Below are 20,009 nucleotides of genomic sequence, written 5' to 3'. Positions count from 1 at the left end.
TGTGCAGGTAACGAAAGGGGACGCGCGCTAGTTTTGTCTGATAGCAGACAGCATTTAATGCAAGCCGCGGTCGTCGCATGCGTCGGTAAGCGGCAGATCGGAAAGCAGCCGATCGAGACGTGCGCGTTATGTTTGTTGTTTGGCCATGCTTTCTAAGTTCACAATATCCAAGCTTGCTTTAAGGCAATTACCACCTTGCACATTCTTGCTGATTCACTCTTCCTGCCAAAAACCTTCGTTTCCTGTAGTAGCCGGCCATCGGTGCAAGCTTACTTTAGCTGTTCGCCCGACGAGGCACTAGATTTGCTTTGGTGAGGCATGTATCTCTAATGCTTGCGCTCGTGCTGTTGGTCCTAAGACCTGTTAACGTGGTCTGGGTTCATTTCGCGGAGCAGTCTGTACGAGCCGATCCTCATTAGCAGTGAAAACGCACCTTGCTGATTAATGCGATGAGTTGCAATGACTCCAACATCTGCATTGAATAAGGCGTGATATACACTAAATATTTATTGCAGCATGATTCAAAGCAATATGCGCCTATGCAGTATTTAAATTGTTAATTTTGAGCAGATGTGTGTTTTGGGTGTTGTGTTCTAGGATTTCGTGTATCCTGGGAAGGAAACTGCTTTAGTGTTCTGGTGAAGCAGCGTACTGACCAGGACAAGGCAGACACACACATAAATACAAGACACTCGCTGTGCTTGTGTCTCTCCTATTTGTACTGGTCAGTGCGCTGCTTCACCAACACGGTATGATAATTAATCACCAACTCGCCCAACTTCCCACATTACTGCGTTAGCTTTATAATGCAGTTCTCTTCGTGCCACGCAGTGACGTTATTGGGGCAAGACATAGGCATCACAAGTTACAGGCACTAGCATCTCCGAATCACCATGTATTAAAGGCATGCACAGTTTGCCAAAAACAGCTTAATTTGTGATTTGCCTGAACCTAAGCCTGAGAGTGTATAATGAGCTATAGGCTAGGCCACGTTGTTGAAGGTGGGAAGATGGTCTTTCTCGTTAGTAATGTTCCATGCTCATTTGTGCCTAATACATGTGTTCTTTCTGTGCTCGCAGTGCTGATGACACTCCCTGGGAGCCATCCAAAAGCATGCGAATTTACAAAAACAAGCAGGCTTTTCGAAGCAAAGACATCGATAACGCTTGCCGTTGTTCGCTGACAGCTCCGCGCAAATCAGAACGAACACAAACGTGTAATTTACTAATGCTCCAGCCAAGAAATTTAGCAGCAAAAGGGGGAAGCACAAAATGAGAGCAGCCGTGTGCGCGCACTCAGCTACCGAGGAAACTAACAGCAATCGTCACCGTCCCTCCACATCTCTGCAAGTATGCATGACCGCTTTGTGCCTGCATCATATAGAAATAAAGTGGCTAAACTTCTGAACTTGGTGTATACCTCTAAATCGACAACGTATACGATCTTGGACACCTGTGACACGCACTGGGCTTTCACTGTCACATCACCGTCCACGATTTGTTGAACGCCGTACACGTGCGGAAGCAGACGCTCCCCTTTCATGAGGTTGCCGCCACGAAAGAATCTGTCCGCGTCGGCAGCCTTCTTGAAACCACATTGCAATCTCTGCGTCGCCCAAGCAGGCGATCTGCCGCCGTCGAAAACTGAGCGCCGTGAGAACGAGCAGCGAAGAAACGCGCCGTGCGGGCGAACCGGTGTAAACAAAGCGGAGACCGCGCCACGGCACCACCGCGCTGCATCACGTTTCCACATTGGGGGCGCTGTCAGGAGGCGCAGTAGCGCCGCCTGGCCATGGTTTTCTCGTCTATGACTGCTCTATGGTAGTGTATGCAAAGGATTTTGCTTTTGTGGGCAAAGCAGGCATGGGAAAGGGCATGATGTTTCTTTTGCACTATAAGGTAAGAGTTTTCAAATTGGTTGTAATATTCGCAACTCAAACTAAATGCTGGCCCCCTAGCGACCGCGGCCAAGAACCAGCCTTTCTAGGTTTCGCTGCAGGTTCTCACACTACAGTGTGCGCTGCAATGTTGCCTCATAATTTTCAAATCATTGTGATGCTGCTGCTGACAAGTGTGAAAAAAATAATAATAATAAAGGATGTCAAAATAATTTTGCTGTGTACCATTAAGGGTGTGTCACTGCAGTGTAAAGACAGCAATTCATCGTCATCATTTCCTCAATATAGCAGACGATGCGCAACGGAGAGCGTCATGGATAAGAAACTTACACATTGGGCAAAAAGTGACTGACACTATGGTGGTTTGTTCGAAACAGTTCATTTGGAATGACTTTTTTATTCCCAGTGAGTAGACTGTTGCTTTCCTTTTATATATTTTAAATGTGTTGGTGCCATTTCATATCATGGAGTGTACTTAGGCAGGCGCTTTAGTAAATAGTGATGTACGCCTAAGCTTCATTCGGTTTGGTTAATATAGTTTTCTGCCCAGCATCAATATTACTAATGCCTGCAGCAGCATGAATATTTTCGCTAATGTGCTTTTGTCTGCAGTTACCGGTAGCAGGAACAATAGCTCAGAAAGTCTGAAGTTGATGTGTTGTGATGTGTTATGTGTTAGATGTGTTATGCTGCGAGGCGACATCATTTTTATAGGATACTTTAGCATTGTAAGCAGAAGATTCTCATTCAGCATGGTGAGTTGTCAGTTTATTTGCTCGCAAGATATATAGAAGCAACTGGCACTAGCAACCGTTCTAGATTTGAGCCTTCGGCCTGCACACAGCACCGCTAGTTTGCTATTCGACACTGTGCATGCAGTCAAATTCCATTACAACTGATTTGACTCATTTCCAAGTCATGCATTTACACTAACGCAAGTGACAATGTTCAAAGAAAAACCCTCACTAAATTTCGGAAACCTATTGGAAGAAACGACACTTGGCCCAATTGGTTGCAATTCAATTCTCACGTTTCACTGGCGTTTTAGAAATTCCTATAGGCGGTGGGTGCTTGCTGTGTTCCCACACCTGGGCCATACCTCAAACACTGTGTACTGCGAGCATGAACAAGTGCCAGTGATCAGATGCAGACTACTTTATCACACAGGTCAGCTACCTATAAAGAGAACGGGTGCCCCAACTCACAAACGGAACTCTGATTTGCTTTTATCCTAAGACACACTGACTTGCTAACTGATCAGTTTTTAGCCTAATTCTATCTGTGCACAATATCAATATTTACCTTCTGAAAGCACGACAGACATTATTGCCTATATATTGTAGAATTCAAAACGAGTAAAAGTGCGGAGTTGCCTATGAAGGACTAAAATAATCAAGTACCATACCTGTAGCAGCGGAGTAATGCCGTGAACAAGTGCTTGCGCCTTTCTGAGGCCCGCTAAGCACAAACACTTCCCTTTTTTAACCTCCGGATCATCTGAAAGGCTCTTTGTCTTTAGAAAAGACTGATGTGGCTCGCAGACAGGCCGGATTTTTCGAAGCACAGCGCAACGATTTCCGCAGTTTCATTGCCTAAATCTTTGAAACCAATCAAACTAGGGTAATCGGCAACATGGACCCTTTCGGCTTTGATGAAACACCTTGATGTAACGTCACAAATGAAAAACTTGAACACTGCACAAGTGAAAGAGCCGCCATGAACCTGGATGTCGTAGTCATATTTTGTTTGTTTGGACAGTGTTTCCAGCACAAGTAATGGATTCTGGAGTTGCACATAGAAATGTTAATCTCTGCCTTGGCCAAAGGTGTATACATAAAAAATTTTTAGCTGTACTATAAGAGAATAACCATTTATCATACGTACACCTCATTCATATGCAGTTTGTTACTACTACTTGCTAGCATGACACATACTCATGTAGTAATGACAGTGATGAAGCACTTCTAAATATATGATAGTTCATGGTATCAATATAGAAAAACACATGCCACTACGCTAGAAAGCATATTTTGACATCTTATAGAAACATACATAGAGTATACAAAGCCACTATGAACTAATATTTTACATGTTCAGTAGTTCTTGTGAAAAATGAGTTGTATCTGTAAGTTGATTCAAGGAAATCAAGTGTTCCTCAAATGGTATTTTGTTTCAAGGGTATGCTAGACTAGTGGTAGGAGCAGAATGGTTGTTAAAAGAAAAGTGATCCTGTGGTCATAATACTCAAATGGTTTGTTGTGTTCATGAAGATGATAATGAACATATGTGTCAGTGTCTATGACTTAAGTGGTAAATGCAGGTTGAAGAAGGGAGTTCCTGAGTCACTTTCATGCAACAAGACTGCCGTATTTGTATAACTTCAGGTTACCTGTAAATGTTATGCTGAGGTACCAACTCACTTACTGTAATTGAATGGAAAGGTGTCTTCACTAAAGCCATAGCTACAACTTTAAGGCGTAGCTTAAAGTTAATTTATTAGAACGTAAGAGTGTATTCCAAGAGAAGAAGTCAACTACAGTAATGTGCTGCTTCTTTCATGGCTACAGTATGCTATGAACAATTGAATTTTCACTTCAAAGGTAACAAACGCTGACAATCGTAAGTGAAGTTTAGATTCTTTCAGAGCAGTTACAACCATTTTTTTTTTACTGAGAGAACAGTTAAACATCAGAAGTTAGCCTTACGGCAATGCTTGAACAACCGTTGACAATGGATAGTATTTTCAACACTTGCAAAGGACAGTAGATACATCTGGTGTATCAGAAGTCAGTTAAGATGCGCTGCCTAATGCTACTGAAACACCAGTGGCAACACCTGTCGAAGTGATGGACACTATTGTGCCTTGTTCATCCATAAAACAAAATGCAGCGGCACCTGACACGTTGCAGACTGCAACCTCAACACTGCATGAACCCCACAGATACAAGCTACTTGTTCAGTGAATGAATTGGACAAATCTGAAGTGGGATCCTGGACAAAGATCAGGTGCACAAGCAGAAAAGAACAGTGGGAGAGACTGGCATGAGCAATGGAGAGGTACGAGCTTGGATACCATGTGTTTATGCTACTCCTGAAAGATTGCAGAATACTTGGCAACGAAACTTTAATGCACTATTGCCATGCACCTTGTCAGACAACTATTAAAAAAAAAAAAAAAAACTTTACTTATGACATGCGACTCGCTGCACGCAGCACACATCCTGATAAGTGACATCAGGGAAACCCCTCTATAGCCCATCTCCCAGTGACCGTTTACCAAGTGCCTGGTAAAGGGGCGTCATGTGGAGTAATTTATGGCTATGACAACCACAAAAGAGGGTAATCTCTATCCGAAGGTGTGGACACTGAGGGTGCCAATATACTGACTACGTGACTGATGGGCAGAAAAGGCAAAGTACTAGTCCCATATTCATTGCCTTGACCTCTACAAATCATAAGTTCTAGCGTCAACTTGAGTTGTATTGGGGCAAGCAGCTTTCTCGAATAGGCTTTTATTGTCACGGACCTGGCCACAAGCAGGATGTGTGCCCACAAACTCCCATATGTTTGAGTTGTGGAGGCACAAACCACAGACTTGGTGGTGAAGAAATTTCTACCTAGTTCGCTGTTGGGCTAGTTGGTACATGGTATTTAGAATTGAAATAGCATGAAGAATGGGAGTCAGACTCTGAACAACTAAGACATGCACCTATGGCAAAATGGAAGGCTATGTAGCAATAGACTGAGCATGCCCAAGTTGCAAAAATTTTCAACTGCAGCCCCCCCCCCCCCCCCCAAAAAAAAAAAAAAAAAAAAAAAAAGAGAGAGAGAGAGAGCACTAGGGTGTCGCTCGTGTAATTGAACCAGACTATGCACACACAGAGCAGCCAGAAAAAGAGTGTTGCACCTCATGAGTTAATGAACCTCCCATCGGTGCACACAACTGCTTCAATCTTTTGAAAGAATGGGCTCCTCTGACTCCCGTGTGGAGCCCATAAGTGAGCTTTGCATTTAAACCAGCAGCAAGCTATGCAAATGTCATTGCCTCAAAATTGTCATTGCTGCACGAGAGTAGCAGATGAAGGAAAACACCAAAGCACCATCAGAATACAACAAAGCCTTGGACAAGCTACACAAGGAGGAAAAGGAGGAGACCTAAATATATGTAGACTGGAATGGACTCGGAAAAGAGGATGTTGCAACATAAATCAGGGTCAGTATCATGCAATGGTTCCTTTCACAAAATTCCTACCTTATCGACCCTTCATGACTGGCTGATGCTGGTTATAATGTAGGTAATGCTAACAAAACTTCGCTTACACAGCTGACTACTAAAATGTGTGAAAAGAAAAAGGAATTAGAATAGAATCATTACATTAACCCAGCCCTGTATTTCTTTTACTATCTCCTCATCACCCACAATGATTAGCACTGAGTTATTGTAGTCAACTTGTGGCTCGCGAATACTAACCCTGATACACATAGTACACAAACACTCCCACTGGTTGCAAGTTGGTTTTTCATTCACTTTCATTAATTTCTATACTTAAATTAAAAACAACAAATAATTTTTCCTGTGCTTCCTTCGGCTTTACTGTCTGTTGGCTTCATATGCTTGTGGCTAACAAAAATCAGACCCTCAGTTCCCCTTCTCATCCATTGTGCAGTAAGGGTCTCGACTTCAGCAGGTTTGATGCCTTGCAATAGTAGACGAGTATTTTTTTTGCCAGCTGCCTACTCTAAAAAAGGTTCACGTGCTATGTGATGCCATTGGTCAAAAACATTTTTCCCATTCGCTGCCATAGCCTTGAGTGGTGCTGGCTAACATTTACAGGGTTATATCTGGTACACATATGGATAGCTAGCCATAGTGTTTCTATTCAAATTACTAATGACTTAATTTTGAAAGCCCTGTATAACAATACACTGATAGAAGTTTACTTTGTGTAATACACAAAAATCTCACCAAAGTATGATGGAAATACTAAAGCTCAATTCATAGCAAATGAAAGCCCCAGTCCCAATTGAATTCTTATGCTTTGTGTGGCATAAATCATGAAGTAAACAGATAAAACAGAACAGTGAACAATAATAAAAAGCAAAAACTTTAGCGGCACTACTATAAAAGTTTACACCTCTGAAGTAACTAGTCAGCAATCTCAAAGCATTTTCTATGATAATGCTATAAATTCTGGTTTCAAGAGAAATTCTGAATTTGGACATTATCACTAGCTATTGGTTCCAGGTTTGGAAGCTCAGTGACCCTGCAAACACTGGAATGGATAAATCATTCGTACAGTAAATTCTCACCATTAGTGAAACTAAAAATTTTAAGTGCTGATAAGGCACGCCACAGACTGCAGACTAATTTTAACCACCTGGACTTCTTTAATGTGCACCCAATGCACAGTATACAAGTGTTTTTGCATTTCGCCCCCTCAGAATGTGGCCATCGCAGCTGGGATTGAGTCTGTGTGCTTGTGCTTAGCAGTGCAACGCTATAGTCAGTGAGCTACCAACGCAGGTACAATTTGTGAAACAAAAAAGCAGTTTAACTAGTTATTGTACATTTTGGAGCCCCTATGCTTGCAGTAAAAATAAAGGCATTCCAAACATCTTGCGTGGTACTAAATTGCTTATTGCAGTGCCGCCTGACAATGCTACTTTTGAAAACAGAAATGGTAATTCTACAGAAAAAAATTTATTAACGACAAAATTTTATAAATACTGTTTAATTAATCACAGTGTCTTAAGGGAGCTTGCTGTCGTGTGACCTGCTGCGGTGGTTTAGCGGCTATGGTGTAGCGCTCCCAAGCACGAGGTCGTGGGATGAAATCCTGGTTCTGTGGCACCCTCTAATGAGTGTTTCGATGCTACTAGTAACAGGAAGTCTGGATATGACACCAGATCATGGAATTTTAATTTCAACAATGGAGACCCACAAATCCAGCCAGGGCAGTCTCCAGCTGTTAGGCAGGAAGCTTTGTTTGCTGCCTTTAAAGGTCACTATTTTCTTGTAACAATTGATATGTTGTACAGATGTTTGCAATGCTATAAATGTTGTTATAGCATCTTACAGCATACAGTGAAGATCGACTACCCACATCGGAGCATAATGTGATGTTTACCTAATACTTCTGGCGCTTACCGGAAAGAGGCAGTTCGCACAAGGCAAAAAGCATTTCTTTTGTAGCACACATCGCTTAAAAGCTAGAACATTGAAACTGTCATTGGCTGTAGAAACTTGAAAGCACTTATTATATTTTCGAATTTTTTTTATTTTATTGATTGTATGTTAATAAACATTTTCGGTAAATTTATATTTATTAAATTATATATTTATATATTAAATTAATTTATATTCCATATTAAGTCCTAAAATGTGTTGAAGTTTAGACCTTTGGAAGGTACATTTCATGAGCCTTCTATTGATATACAACATGTTATTGTAACCCTGACAGTTTAATCAACAAAAAATCTATACTAGTGCCTTCATAAAAGGGCCAGTTTTTTCTATGGGTAGGAGTAGGAATAACTTTATTGAAAGGGGTTTGGATGAAAGGTTATGAGCTCGATGGGTGGGGCCTCAAGTCCAGGGCTCCACTGGCTGCTGCCGCCTGCCTGACGTGATCTAAAAGCGCAAGCTGCACCCCCAGGTCAGACCTGGCGAGTTGTGCCTCCCATTGCTCGAAAGTGTTAGATAATTGATATTTACCTAAAAAGGTATTTAAATTTGGTGGTCTATTTTGGCAGCCCCACGAAATATGATATAGCGATGGCGAGCCGCCACTCCACAGACAGGTGTGCCCATACAGCGTTGAAAAAATTTTATTTAATCTTTGTAGCTTTGGAAAGACCCCCGTTTGAATTCTGCGGAGGTCTATGGCGTCCTTCCCTTCTAATGATTTGTGGGGGGGTGCTGTATTTTTGTCGCGTGCTGCGCTGGTGAGCAAGAACTTCGCGAGGGGCCATTCAGGATAGGTCGTTGTCCTCCTCGCTTGACTCCTCATGGAATGTTTGGGGGGATTGACAGTGCTGTCGAGGCTCTGCTCGGTTCGTGAGCCCTCGAGCAAAAGCATCCGCACTCTCTTTTCCCTCCAGGCCTGTGTGTCCCGCACACCAGATCAACTTGTATTCGTTTGTCAATATCCCGCCTAGGAAATTTTTTACTTTTATCGGGAGGCGGCCGTTCAAAAAGAAATGGCACGCATCCTGCGAGTCAGAGATGATAATCGTGAGAGGTTCCTCCCTCCGTTCTTGCTCTTTGATCGCCAGGGCAATGGCAAAGCATTCCGCCTTGGCGATCGAGGACGTGTACAGGGAGGCACTCGTCAACATTCTCCTGTCGCTGCCAATTACTGTTGCTACGGCCCGTCTCCAGTTGTACCTGGAAGTGTCCACATGGAAGTGTTTACGTGTTTATGGAGCCACCTTACGCTCTTCTCTCTCCGCTTTTTGTTTTCAGTTGGGTCCATATTCGTGGGCAGGGGAGCGACCGAGATCTTGCATCGGACGGGATCCGGGATTGCCACCAGTACCTCGCCCAGGTTCGGGGGGTACGGTGGGAAGCCCACCTTAGCGAGTATCTCTCTCCCTGCCCTCGCCTGGCTTAGACGACTTCTCTGCTTGGTCAGTACTGCCGTCTTTAGCTCGGAGTAGGTATTATATATTCCAAGCTTTAATAGTTTTTGGGTTGGTGTGCCTACCGGTAGCCCTAGGGCCACTTTGTAGGCGCTCCTAATGATAGACTCAATGTTTGCTTGTGCCTTCGATGGGTGGTTTCGATGGATGGGTGGGAAGTGGTTTTACTTTTGTTTCGTGTGTGGAAAGGTAGACTGTACATTATCTTGCTCACTACAAGGGCCTGTACTAATCTAATTGTGTCCGCCTCCTTCATTCCTTTTTTGTGATACGTCATTCTTTGTGTCATTCTGGCAACTTGTTTCATTGCTGATTTTAACATGTTTATTGTGTGGTCTGCTTTTCCGTTACTCTGAACTCAGTAACCCAGAATTCTTGCAACGGTTACCTCTTTTATTTTGACTCCTTCAATTTGTATGTCTATGTCTCCATTACTTTCGTATCTTTTTTCATGTACCCTGATAATTTTGGATTTATCTGGGACACAACTGAGCCCGCTGGCCCTGGCGAAATTTTCAACTGCTGTTGCAGCCTCTTGGAGTGTCTGCTCCTTGCTAGCCAGTATGGATAAGGAAAGCATTAAATGGGCAACTCAGCTAACTACGATCACTCGAAACTATGACTCTGCCATCAAGGATGCTTTTTAATGTGGTGCCCTAATGTGTAAAAAATCCCCATTTTGCAACAATGAAAAAGACATGGAAATTCGAATAAAGTGTATTATGATTTTAACTGCATGCCCCGTTATTACTATGTAACTTAGTTTTGTTCAGTAAAATTTGTAACAGTCTTAAATTACAGAGATGAGGGAAAATGGAACAACTGCAGCATAGAAAAGTACAGAACATGGCACATCATAACATACATTATTATGGAACCAGTCATTTCATATTGAACTGTAAACGGCCAATTCCTGACAAATTAGCACTACCAATTAACACAAATCTCCTGGAACACTGAATCCCTCAATTTTTTAACAGCTGTGTATAGGTAGGACCGTGCTGTTTATTACATTTCAAAACCCAGGAGAAAAGAACGAGTGCTATTTTTCAAGCCCACAAATGAAGAAAAAAAAGGGCTTTAAAAAAAAAACCATGCCAGAGTTTTGCTCTGGTAGTTATGAATGAAAGTAAAGGGAACACATTTTTTTCTAGGCATCAAAACTCAACTGAACAAGGTAAACTGATAAAATGTTCTGTTTATTTGCATTACATTGTGCATGCATTACCATCTAAGTTACCATGAACATGCTAGACCTGTTAAATAATTTGCACATACTTTAATGAGTAGACATTTACATAAACAAAGCTACAGTTTCAAATACACACCTGTGGTAGAGCAAAATATAGCATAAAGCAATGGGTCACCAGGGCCGCTACCTTGTACACGTCTGAAAAGCCGACGTTTGGTTTTACCTCACTCAATTGTCCAGGCCACGGCGATATCACGGCCTATGTCAATCTAGGACAATCACGTGAGGTGAAACTGAACGTCGACTTTTTGAATGCGCACAAGATTGCGGCCCAGGTGAATATATACACATAACTGGCTATCTTTAACAGCATGCTCTAAAATGGTGCCATGCATTCAGTTTTAAGGACCATTAATGTTACAAATGTAAAAGAAAACCTTGTTGTGATGGGTCCAAGATAACTGCACCAGTTTTCCTACTTTCAGGTGGTTTTCCTATTTGTCTAATCAGTCCTGGCTCTCTCCCAATTGGTGCATATTTTCTGCATGATCTTCAATGTGCCCTCTCTAGATGTTGCCGCACTTTTCAGCAGCCACCTTTTAAGTGCAGCTCAGGCACATCACTCCACAAGATTGAAGGTGTTTATGCAAATTTGCCAATTAAAGAAAAAATGGGGAAAGAGGACTCTGTGACAAAATTCGCTTAAACCGAAACATTACAAAACCAGTTTGGGGTGCAAAAACTGGTTGCTGCCTGAAAGTTATGGGCCCTTTCTGTATGGAAAGTTAAGCACCAAATTCTTAAATGCAGGTAAACTGAAAGCTTAGTTAATCTCATGGTCCAAGTTTGTTTGCATTTTCGCACTACACAAATACTTTTGCTGCAGTGAAAACAAGCAGGGACTGTATGCAAAGTTTTTTTAATAGCCACCATAACGACGAAACTTTCTTTACTGTGTATCGCTTCTTTACCATCAAGAACTTTTATGCAATAAAAGTGAACCTTTCCCCCAACCCATGTGCCCAACAACAAGATACATACGGTTAAACATAAATATTTTCATTGCTCATTTGGGTAGCTTTTTATTCCACATATAAATCCTGTCTAACAATCCTTTATTTGTGCCTCTGAAACCACATATCTCACTCTAGACAGTAGAATAGTGCAGCACCACAAGTATCTATTATTGTTTCCCAAAGAATAGTAGATGCCACCTGTCAAGTTTCATCAGCAGAAAAGAAGGCGAATATTTATCACATGGACAATTCTTGACAGTGCATTAGTTCATACACATTTCCGCTTGGTATTTACTCATGCAAGACAACACATTCATATTTTCGACAACAGATTCATGGTATAATATAGTTGAGAAGGTGCTTTTCAGTTTATGACTAACAACCAGTGTAAGCTAACTAAAGTAGCAGCAGCAACCAACAGTTCACTCATGGCAGCTTTGTCATAATGTACGTTATTTCACCATTCATTATACTACTAAATCAAACACCGTAGTTTTTAACTAACTTTGTGTGTGCTGAGCTGACACTCAACTTAATTCTTACAGTTTTGTTTGAGTATGTACTATCCAATGGTATATAGTCTGCCACAATGTGTGCTTATCTTAAACTGTAGATATACTGAGTTGTGTACCTGAATGCCACATTACAGCAGTCGTATACTTAAATCACATTGATATTGAGCACTTTACAGCTATTACCAGCAAATTAGGCAACCAAGTAATATTTTGTAATTGCTCGCAAAGTAAAAATACTAACAGAGTACTAGGCTCATTGCATATTATTATCAAAGCACATTTCTTTTGCAATGACAAGTCATTAACACTCATTTCAATTACACAACTGCCACTTATTTCAACATGGTCATATGAGTTAACAGGCTAAAAAATTTGTCTATCACTATGTTGTTGTGACCATGAAACAACCTGTGCACTATGATACTGGCTAGTTTTACATCGCTAAAATAAAATATTGTTTACCTAAATTGCAAGACGATTATTTAGCTTTAACAGTTAAAGTGATGTCACAACTCTTTACCTTGACATTACACTTAGATTACACAATGCATAGAACTACCAAACACGGTTAGTCAGGGACATCGGCTAATTAACGTAATTTGTGTACCTCCAATTAAGTGCCGAACAAGGCTACACACGAACAATTTAAGTCTGAACGGTCTAAAATAAATTACAGTCCTGACAATTTAAGAGCTTAGTGCGAAATAGTTTCAATAAATTAAAGCTGCCTTTTCACACGTAATGAGAATGCCGACGTATACCCCAGTAATTCGGGTGTCACACGGCGCACTTTTGATCACGATTATGCCCGATCCAGATCGAATTTCTCGGTCGCGACTGGCTTCTTTGCTCAACCTGCGGAAGGGAGCCAATCACCGTCGACAATTTCGATCCAGATCGGGCTCGATAGCGATGGAGTGTGGCCGTGTGATATCGGTATAACACGGGGCATTTTAGATCGCGAGCGAGCCCGATCTGGATTGAAATTCTCGATGACGATTGGCCCCTTTGCGCAAGCTGCGACAGGGAGCAAATTGCGATTCAGAATTTCGATCCCAATTGGGTTCGATCGTGATCGAAAGCACACCGTGTGAAACGCGTATTAAATAAGGCACACAACGTCATTACATCAAATAACTTGGATAGAATATGACAGATGTTGAACAGCAGTTGGTGATAGGGCAACAAAACGGAGACGAGAAGGAAGCACAGAACATGTACGAACCAACAGGAGTTCAGCAAACAAACAAAAATGAAGCGCTCCTGAAGTGGACGAGTCAGCCCGATGAGAAATGCCACTAGGAGACGGAAGAATCCGTGATCTATTCAACATGCAATCTCTTGGACATCCCTAACCACTGGGAGACACTATCACAACGGCAAAGATAATGCATGCACAAAAAAAAAAAGAAGGTTTCTTTCCAGTTCAAGCGACCAAGAACAAAAGACACCAATTAAAGGCCATTCTGCATTACCCTACTCGTGGAAGTAATTCCTTTTTCTTCTTACCAAAGATCCCAAAGGAAGAGTGGTCTAGAACGTGCGTTCGCTCTTCTAGAAACATCGCTGAGAAGTAGCAACCATCAAGATGAGAAGCGAGTGAGCAGCACGAAAAGAAAAAAAAAAGAAAGAGGTTTCCATCGCTCGCGAGTCAGGTGCCACGGCCGAGCTGGACGACCGAATTTTCGGCGCATCCAGCTTAACCATAACCTTGCATGGTCGGCACTACACTCATTGAGCCAATAATTCAATTTTTCAATTGCAGCAAATGGCAGAAATTAATTAAAATTGAGTTTAAGCCTAAAACGAGGCTTACCTTTTGAGCGACAATGACCGCCGTGGAGCGCCGAAGCGTGAGATGGGTTGCCCGTCGGCCTTTTCCAGCCTCTCCAGTTGTTACAGAGACTTTCGGGCTCGCTGATCCAAGAGCAGAGGGAATCTTCTTCAAAGCGGTCGCTGTCCTCGAAGGAAAAACGGTCTCCTTCGTCCCAGTCAAACATTACCACGCCTGAGCACCGCTGGGCCGATCGGAGCGGCCCACAGAAATTTATACCTCCCAAATTATAACATCCAGCGTTCCTCCCGACGCCGATCTGGGACTCATCTCGATGCGCAGCAGCGAAATTTCGTCGAACGTAGAATGAAATACTGCCGCAACTGCGGCGAAACCCTAGACAGTCCTCTTGAGCCTGCCCACGAAAATGAGCGATATTATTCGGATCCCTTGTTGTCAGCTGTCCCTGGGCTCAGCTGCCCATTTTTTTTTTATCTTTTCTTTCTCTCACCCTCGACACTCAGTGGGTTAGGATACGGCAAACTTGAGACCGCGAACGTCAACTACGCGGCACAATTTGTAGCATCAAAAAAGCTACTGCCATAACTGCAAGCCTGGAGAAATTAGACAAATTCGTAAGCGTATCTATGAAGCGCCCAAATGTGTGTTTACACTAAAAATTCCCTCCAAGCGACAGCGACTCTGCAACTAAAAACAAAGAAATTGTAGTTGCCGAGCATTAGACCACGAAACTCAGCCTTGATTGGACAAGAAGACTAACTTAATTATAACAATAAAAATATAAACAATATAATAGTAAACTAAATAAATTATTTTTATGACAACAGTTTGCTTTTTGTTGATTGTTGTTATATTAAAATTAACATAATAGCGCGGAGCTGCTGCACATACGGCGCGCCGCAGCGGTGGCCATGTCCAAATTTTGAAACGTGCGATTTGTGTTGTGCCTATATGCCGGATACATGTCAACCATTCGTTCGCGTGTTCCTTTGTAAAAGTAGGCATGATCTGCTGTCTGTGGTGTTTATTCAAATGAAACTTATTGCCCTGGATCACATTTTAAATGGTGTGGTGATCCCTTTCTGTTTTTAAGCCCATATCTGCACTGTGTCTCCCACGTGGCTTCGCTATCTACGATGGATGATGACCAGAAAGCCAAATCTCACCGAGCACGCCACAGTGGTCGGAAGGCCGAGAAGAAAGAGAAGAAAAGTGAACATGTTCAGGAGCTGACTGCAAAACAGCGAAATCCAAAGGCTTTCTCTGTCCAATCTGTGCAGAAGGCAGAGAAAAAATTCCGAAGGTTAGTGTGCTTTTCGAAAGTCGCATGGCTTGGTGATGTGCATGGTTTTCTAGAATCATTTTCCATAGGTTGCTTTATGTACACGCGACACACTGCAAGTACGTTCCGAGTAATTATTTTTCTTCTCATGCGTTCGCTTCGCTGGTTCTACTTCCAATGAACAGCGTCACATATATATGTCAAGGTGCAGCCAACAAAACAAAAGCTCAAAATTAGCGCAGCAGCAGGACTTCTGCTTTTGCTGTGTGCTCTCTAGAGACCGCATCTGCGCTAATAGCGCCTTAGCACTTGGCAGCGATTACGCGAGGGATGATTAGGAAGCTTCAGGTTTTGTGCGTCCAGAGTTAGGGGACACGAACCGGCAAGCTTACAAAAGAACGAAAGCAGGGCGTGGGGCTTTGGGTACGCAAGGACGCTCGGTTGCGCTATTTCTGAAACCCTTTGAAAAAGGCAATCCTTGAGCGATGCCGTACCAATGTGAAAGACGATCTGCGCAATTGATAAAGGACACTTCAGGTTAAAACATGTATTGAGTATACAAAGACACCCAGGCATTATTGAGAGGACACTAAAAACATGGCAGGCTGGTTTGATTGACAACTTTTCGTAACTAGGGAATAGCTGCTAACTGAACGTGAAATTTTGGTCTGCCTGGAAATGACACAAAAGGGAAAAACCAATCTGCCACATGTGGATTTCCAAAGAAAGCTCTTGATCTCGCAAGTTGTGATGACATAGGGCCAAACTGTTATCATTGACAGGCAATTCCATCCAATTTGAAAATAGAGCCTGTAATGTTTTGTTGACCATTTTTTTATAGAAGTGCACAAAAGACTGAAAATTTGGATCTCACAAAATGTTCATGGTTTGGCTTAGTCACAAAAGAAGCCCTGCCTTAGTTCTTTCAATGACCGAGTGCCTTTTGTGTACCATTAATGTTTTAACGTTCCTTCCCATTCATTTGTGATCTTTCCTGTTACTATTTACATGGGCAACAACCTGATTCTCGAATTCCTTTTGAAGGGCTAAGGACCTGCAAGAGAAACGGCATCATGTACCCCTTGTTGATCGAACTCCAGTCGAGCCACCGCCATACATAGTGGCTGTTGTTGGACCTCCCAAAGTTGGCAAAACGACCCTTGTTCAGTGTCTCATAAAGAACTTTACGAGGCAGTTTGTGAGCACCATAACTGGTCCGATCACGATTGTGTCTGGTAAGGAGTGTTATGTCTGCACTGGGGGGCATGAAAATCTCAGTAAAACTTCTGTTCTATGCGGCGACTAGATTTATAAAAACTTAAATTTGTAATGCAACTGCTTGAAAACTGCTTCACTGGAAATTTGGCTGCGATTCTGAGTCCACTGATTACATTTTTTTGCTTGCGGAAAAACCTCCAAAATTCAGTGATGTCTAATCATTTACATTTATCAGTGATGGAAACGTTGCCACCTAGATACAGAGGTCTATGTAAGTTATACGATTGCTGTTTGTTTTATACTCTCCTGTGGATATTATGTGTGCAAACTATACCACTTATGAATTGAATGTAACTGATTAGTTTTGATAATTTGGCTTGTGAGCAACAATTTTGGGGGCATTTTGTAATGTGATATTGAAGTCGTCTAGCTGGGAAAATTGTTCAATAGCAATCTCGTGCCTTGCACCACTTCCGAGACATACACCATGAAAATATGTGGCGTATTGAATTGGTGTTCTATTTAACGCTTATCGTGACTGCATTTTTCTATAGCCCAGTTAAGTGTTTACTAATGCAGGTTGCAACATATCTTAAGCTCTGGCTGTGACAAACAAGAAACTAGTTGTTTTGTACCACCTGGCTCTTCAACCTAGTCTTATTTCATAGCCTATTTGAAACTATGTAGATCAAGATGAAATGATCCATGTATTTAAATGTTCTGGATAGAAACTGGCACAACAGATTAATCGCTATTAAGGAGTTGTTGAAAGGCTCGCAATAAAACACATGCACACATATTTATATCCATGAAATAGTTTCCTGGATAGCTACTCGGAAGAGGATGCAACATAAAAAAACTAGTGACAATATAGGAATGTTTTCGTACATATCTGTCCTCGTATAGATATAGAAAACAAGGGGGGGGGGTGTTAAGGAAGAGTATCAGAAAGCTTGTTGCCCCCTCCCTCCCCACCTGGTAAAATGAAAAAACTCTGCCTATCATAAGTACAGTCAAATGCCTTTATAACAAAATGATTGAGACCTCTGAAATTCTTTGTTAGACAGGTCACTTCATTGTAAAGATTGTGCACTGTACCATTGGCGGAAAGTTCTAACTTGTTGGGGAGGGGGGGACCAGCTTTCCAAACCCCATAAATACACACACACACACACATATCTATATATATATATATACATATACATATAACAGTTACAGTTGAACAAGCTTCTTCTGACCTCGAAGAATTGTTCACTGAAGTGACGGTCTTATATGAATATACACAAGACCTTGTAGTAGGAGACAGTTCAGTTTCACAGCCTGAGTCCTCTCGTACCACCAAGAATCTGGCGTCTCTCGGTGGTGTAATCTTCCTTTGTGAAATTGTTTTATACTTCACTATCACCAATACTGCTTTGCCTTCCCGGAGAAATTGCAGCATCTCTCTTTTTTTCTTTCTGTGAGTCCGAGCAAAAGTGCTGCTGCGCATGAGTGCTGTTGATTCTGATTTTGAGCGAATCCGGCTTGGCCTCAGACCAGTGTCCAGGATCACTATCATGCACCAAGACCTAAAGAAAGAGCAAATCCATTACTCGAAGAAAATCTAGTGCATATTGTTTCCAGCACAGTGGAGTAATTGGAGCACAATGGAGTACAGCCAGTAATTTTTTGTTACTGATGTTTAATTTGGTAATTATAATTAATTACCTAACTCTATAAGTACTGTCATAATTATCAGTGTCAATGAGGCATTTGTATGCACCTCCAATGTCATCTAACTGCATTGTTTTCAGCAACATACTAATTCCTTACTAATTTTTTCCAACTGGTGGCTGCCAATGAGGCAATATGGAAAATGAGCCGAGTGAAAGGCTTCGAGGTTGTCGAAGTAAACAGGGAAGTGAGAAGTTGTGGTGGTTTTAAACGAGATGGGATCCACTTCAATTACAGGCTAGCATGAGAAGTGGGCTGGCGACTTGGGGGTCGCGCTGTTGCTTTTTTAGGGGGCCCGCGGGCGCTCAGGAGGTCAGAGTAGGTAGTAATAAAGAAGGTCCTCTAGGGGAACATCAGAAGAGCATCGCCGTCGATAACAGAAAAAGGAGGAAAGCAAGAACAAGAGCTCGCCATGCAATAGGCTACATAAACATGCAGGGCGGTAGAAGAAAGGAAAAGTGGGCAGAGATTGAAGAGCAGTTACATAGAGAACAAATAGGGGTGTATGCGGTTACAGAAACGCACCTTAGAGACTCAGAAGAGCCGCCAGTTATTGAGAATTATGTATGGGAAGGGTGCAACAGAACTAAGTCGGAAAGAAAGGGAGGAGGAGTCGGAATGCTCATCCATCAGGGAGCCAAATGGAAAAGAGTAAATTCACAATGTCAAGAGCATCTTTGGTTATCAGGTACAATGAGTGGGAAAGAAACTTGGCTGGGAGTTACGTATTTGTGGACGGGAAAAAATTGCACAGAGAAGAATAAAGAGTTAGTGGAATGCATAAGCGCTGATATTAAGGGTTTCGGGAATGGTGCTGAGATTGTCCTATTAGGTGACATGAATGCCCACATACAGGATTTAGATGGCTATACCGACAATAACGGAAAGTCAATGCTAGACCTTTGCGAGCAACATAACCTCGTGATCGTGAATACAGGGGCTAAGTGTGAAGGACAGATCATGTGGGAAGTGGGAAACCGGCAATCGACCATTGATTACTGTCTGATGACAGAAGGAATTCATGATAAGTTGAGAGAAATGGTCATCGATGAGGAAGGGTTTAGCAGCATAGGGAGTGACCATAAACGCATCATTTTGAAAATGGGATATGTAGTTGGGAAAGAGAGCAAGGAAAGCACAATGGCCAGTCCAAATTTGAACGTTGAACAAATAGCAAGTATAGTCACTAGAGTTGAGGAAGAACTTGGCAAGTGGCCAAGTAAGGGGTGGGAATATGGTGAGCTTCCAAGTGTAGTAACGACAGAAATACGGAAAGAGAAACAACATGTTCGTTGGAAAGGAAAAAAAGAAACCGAAAAGCTGGTGGAACAAGGAGATACGAGAAGCGATCGCCGAACGACAGAAAGCATCTCGAGAGCACAGGCAGGGAAAGAAGGCGCAGTTGCCACAGGATGAAGTAACCAGTAAATGGAAAATATACCGGGTGAAAAAGTCTATGGTTCAAATACTGGTGCAAGCAAAATTAAAAGGTGAAAGTGAACGTTGGTTGTCAGAAATACGTGAGAAAAAGAAGGCCGCACCTAGAATATTTTGGAATCACGTAAAATTATTAGGCAGGAAGTCAACAACAATACAACAACATATCCTAGACGAAGATGAAAACAGACTGGAAGGAGAGGCAGCAATAAATTACATCCAAAAAGTAACAGCCGAATCTTTCCAAGGCAAGGACGAGGTTGTATTTGAAGAAAAAAAGAGCATGAAAGAGACCCAAGTGGA

The 20,009-nt window shown here is 42.2% G+C and overlaps 2 protein-coding genes across 3 annotated transcripts in view; one reads left to right on the top strand and one right to left on the bottom strand.

The window, feature by feature from the left end:
* The window catches only part of Dora (zinc finger SWIM domain-containing dorado), a 211,028-nt gene extending 196,259 nt beyond the window's left edge, over positions 1-14,769 (bottom strand). The window contains exon 1 of the mRNA XM_050196305.3: positions 14,078-14,769. Coding sequence (XP_050052262.1) covers positions 14,078-14,261 — 184 coding nt within the window. The 5' untranslated portion in view covers positions 14,262-14,769. The remainder of the gene's footprint in view (positions 1-14,077) is intronic.
* Positions 14,770-14,955: 186 nt separating this feature from the next.
* Positions 14,956-20,009, top strand: part of LOC126548177 (ribosome biogenesis protein BMS1 homolog) — a 184,973-nt gene continuing 179,919 nt past the window's right edge. The window contains exons 1-3 of one of the 2 annotated variants that reach the window (XM_055063180.2): positions 14,963-15,053; positions 15,150-15,359; positions 16,383-16,573. In XM_055063180.2, coding sequence (XP_054919155.1) covers positions 15,193-15,359; positions 16,383-16,573 — 358 coding nt within the window. In that variant the 5' untranslated portion in view covers positions 14,963-15,053; positions 15,150-15,192. Of the gene's footprint in view, positions 15,360-16,382; positions 16,574-20,009 lie in introns of both variants that reach the window. The other variant, XM_050196311.3, reaches the window with a different exon arrangement.

This window comes from Dermacentor andersoni, chromosome 1 (genome assembly GCF_023375885.2).
Source record: "Dermacentor andersoni chromosome 1, qqDerAnde1_hic_scaffold, whole genome shotgun sequence".
Classification (NCBI taxonomy): domain Eukaryota; kingdom Metazoa; phylum Arthropoda; class Arachnida; order Ixodida; family Ixodidae; genus Dermacentor; species Dermacentor andersoni.
Note: the sequence above shows the minus strand (reverse complement) of the source record. Positions and strands in the feature narration are given on the sequence as shown.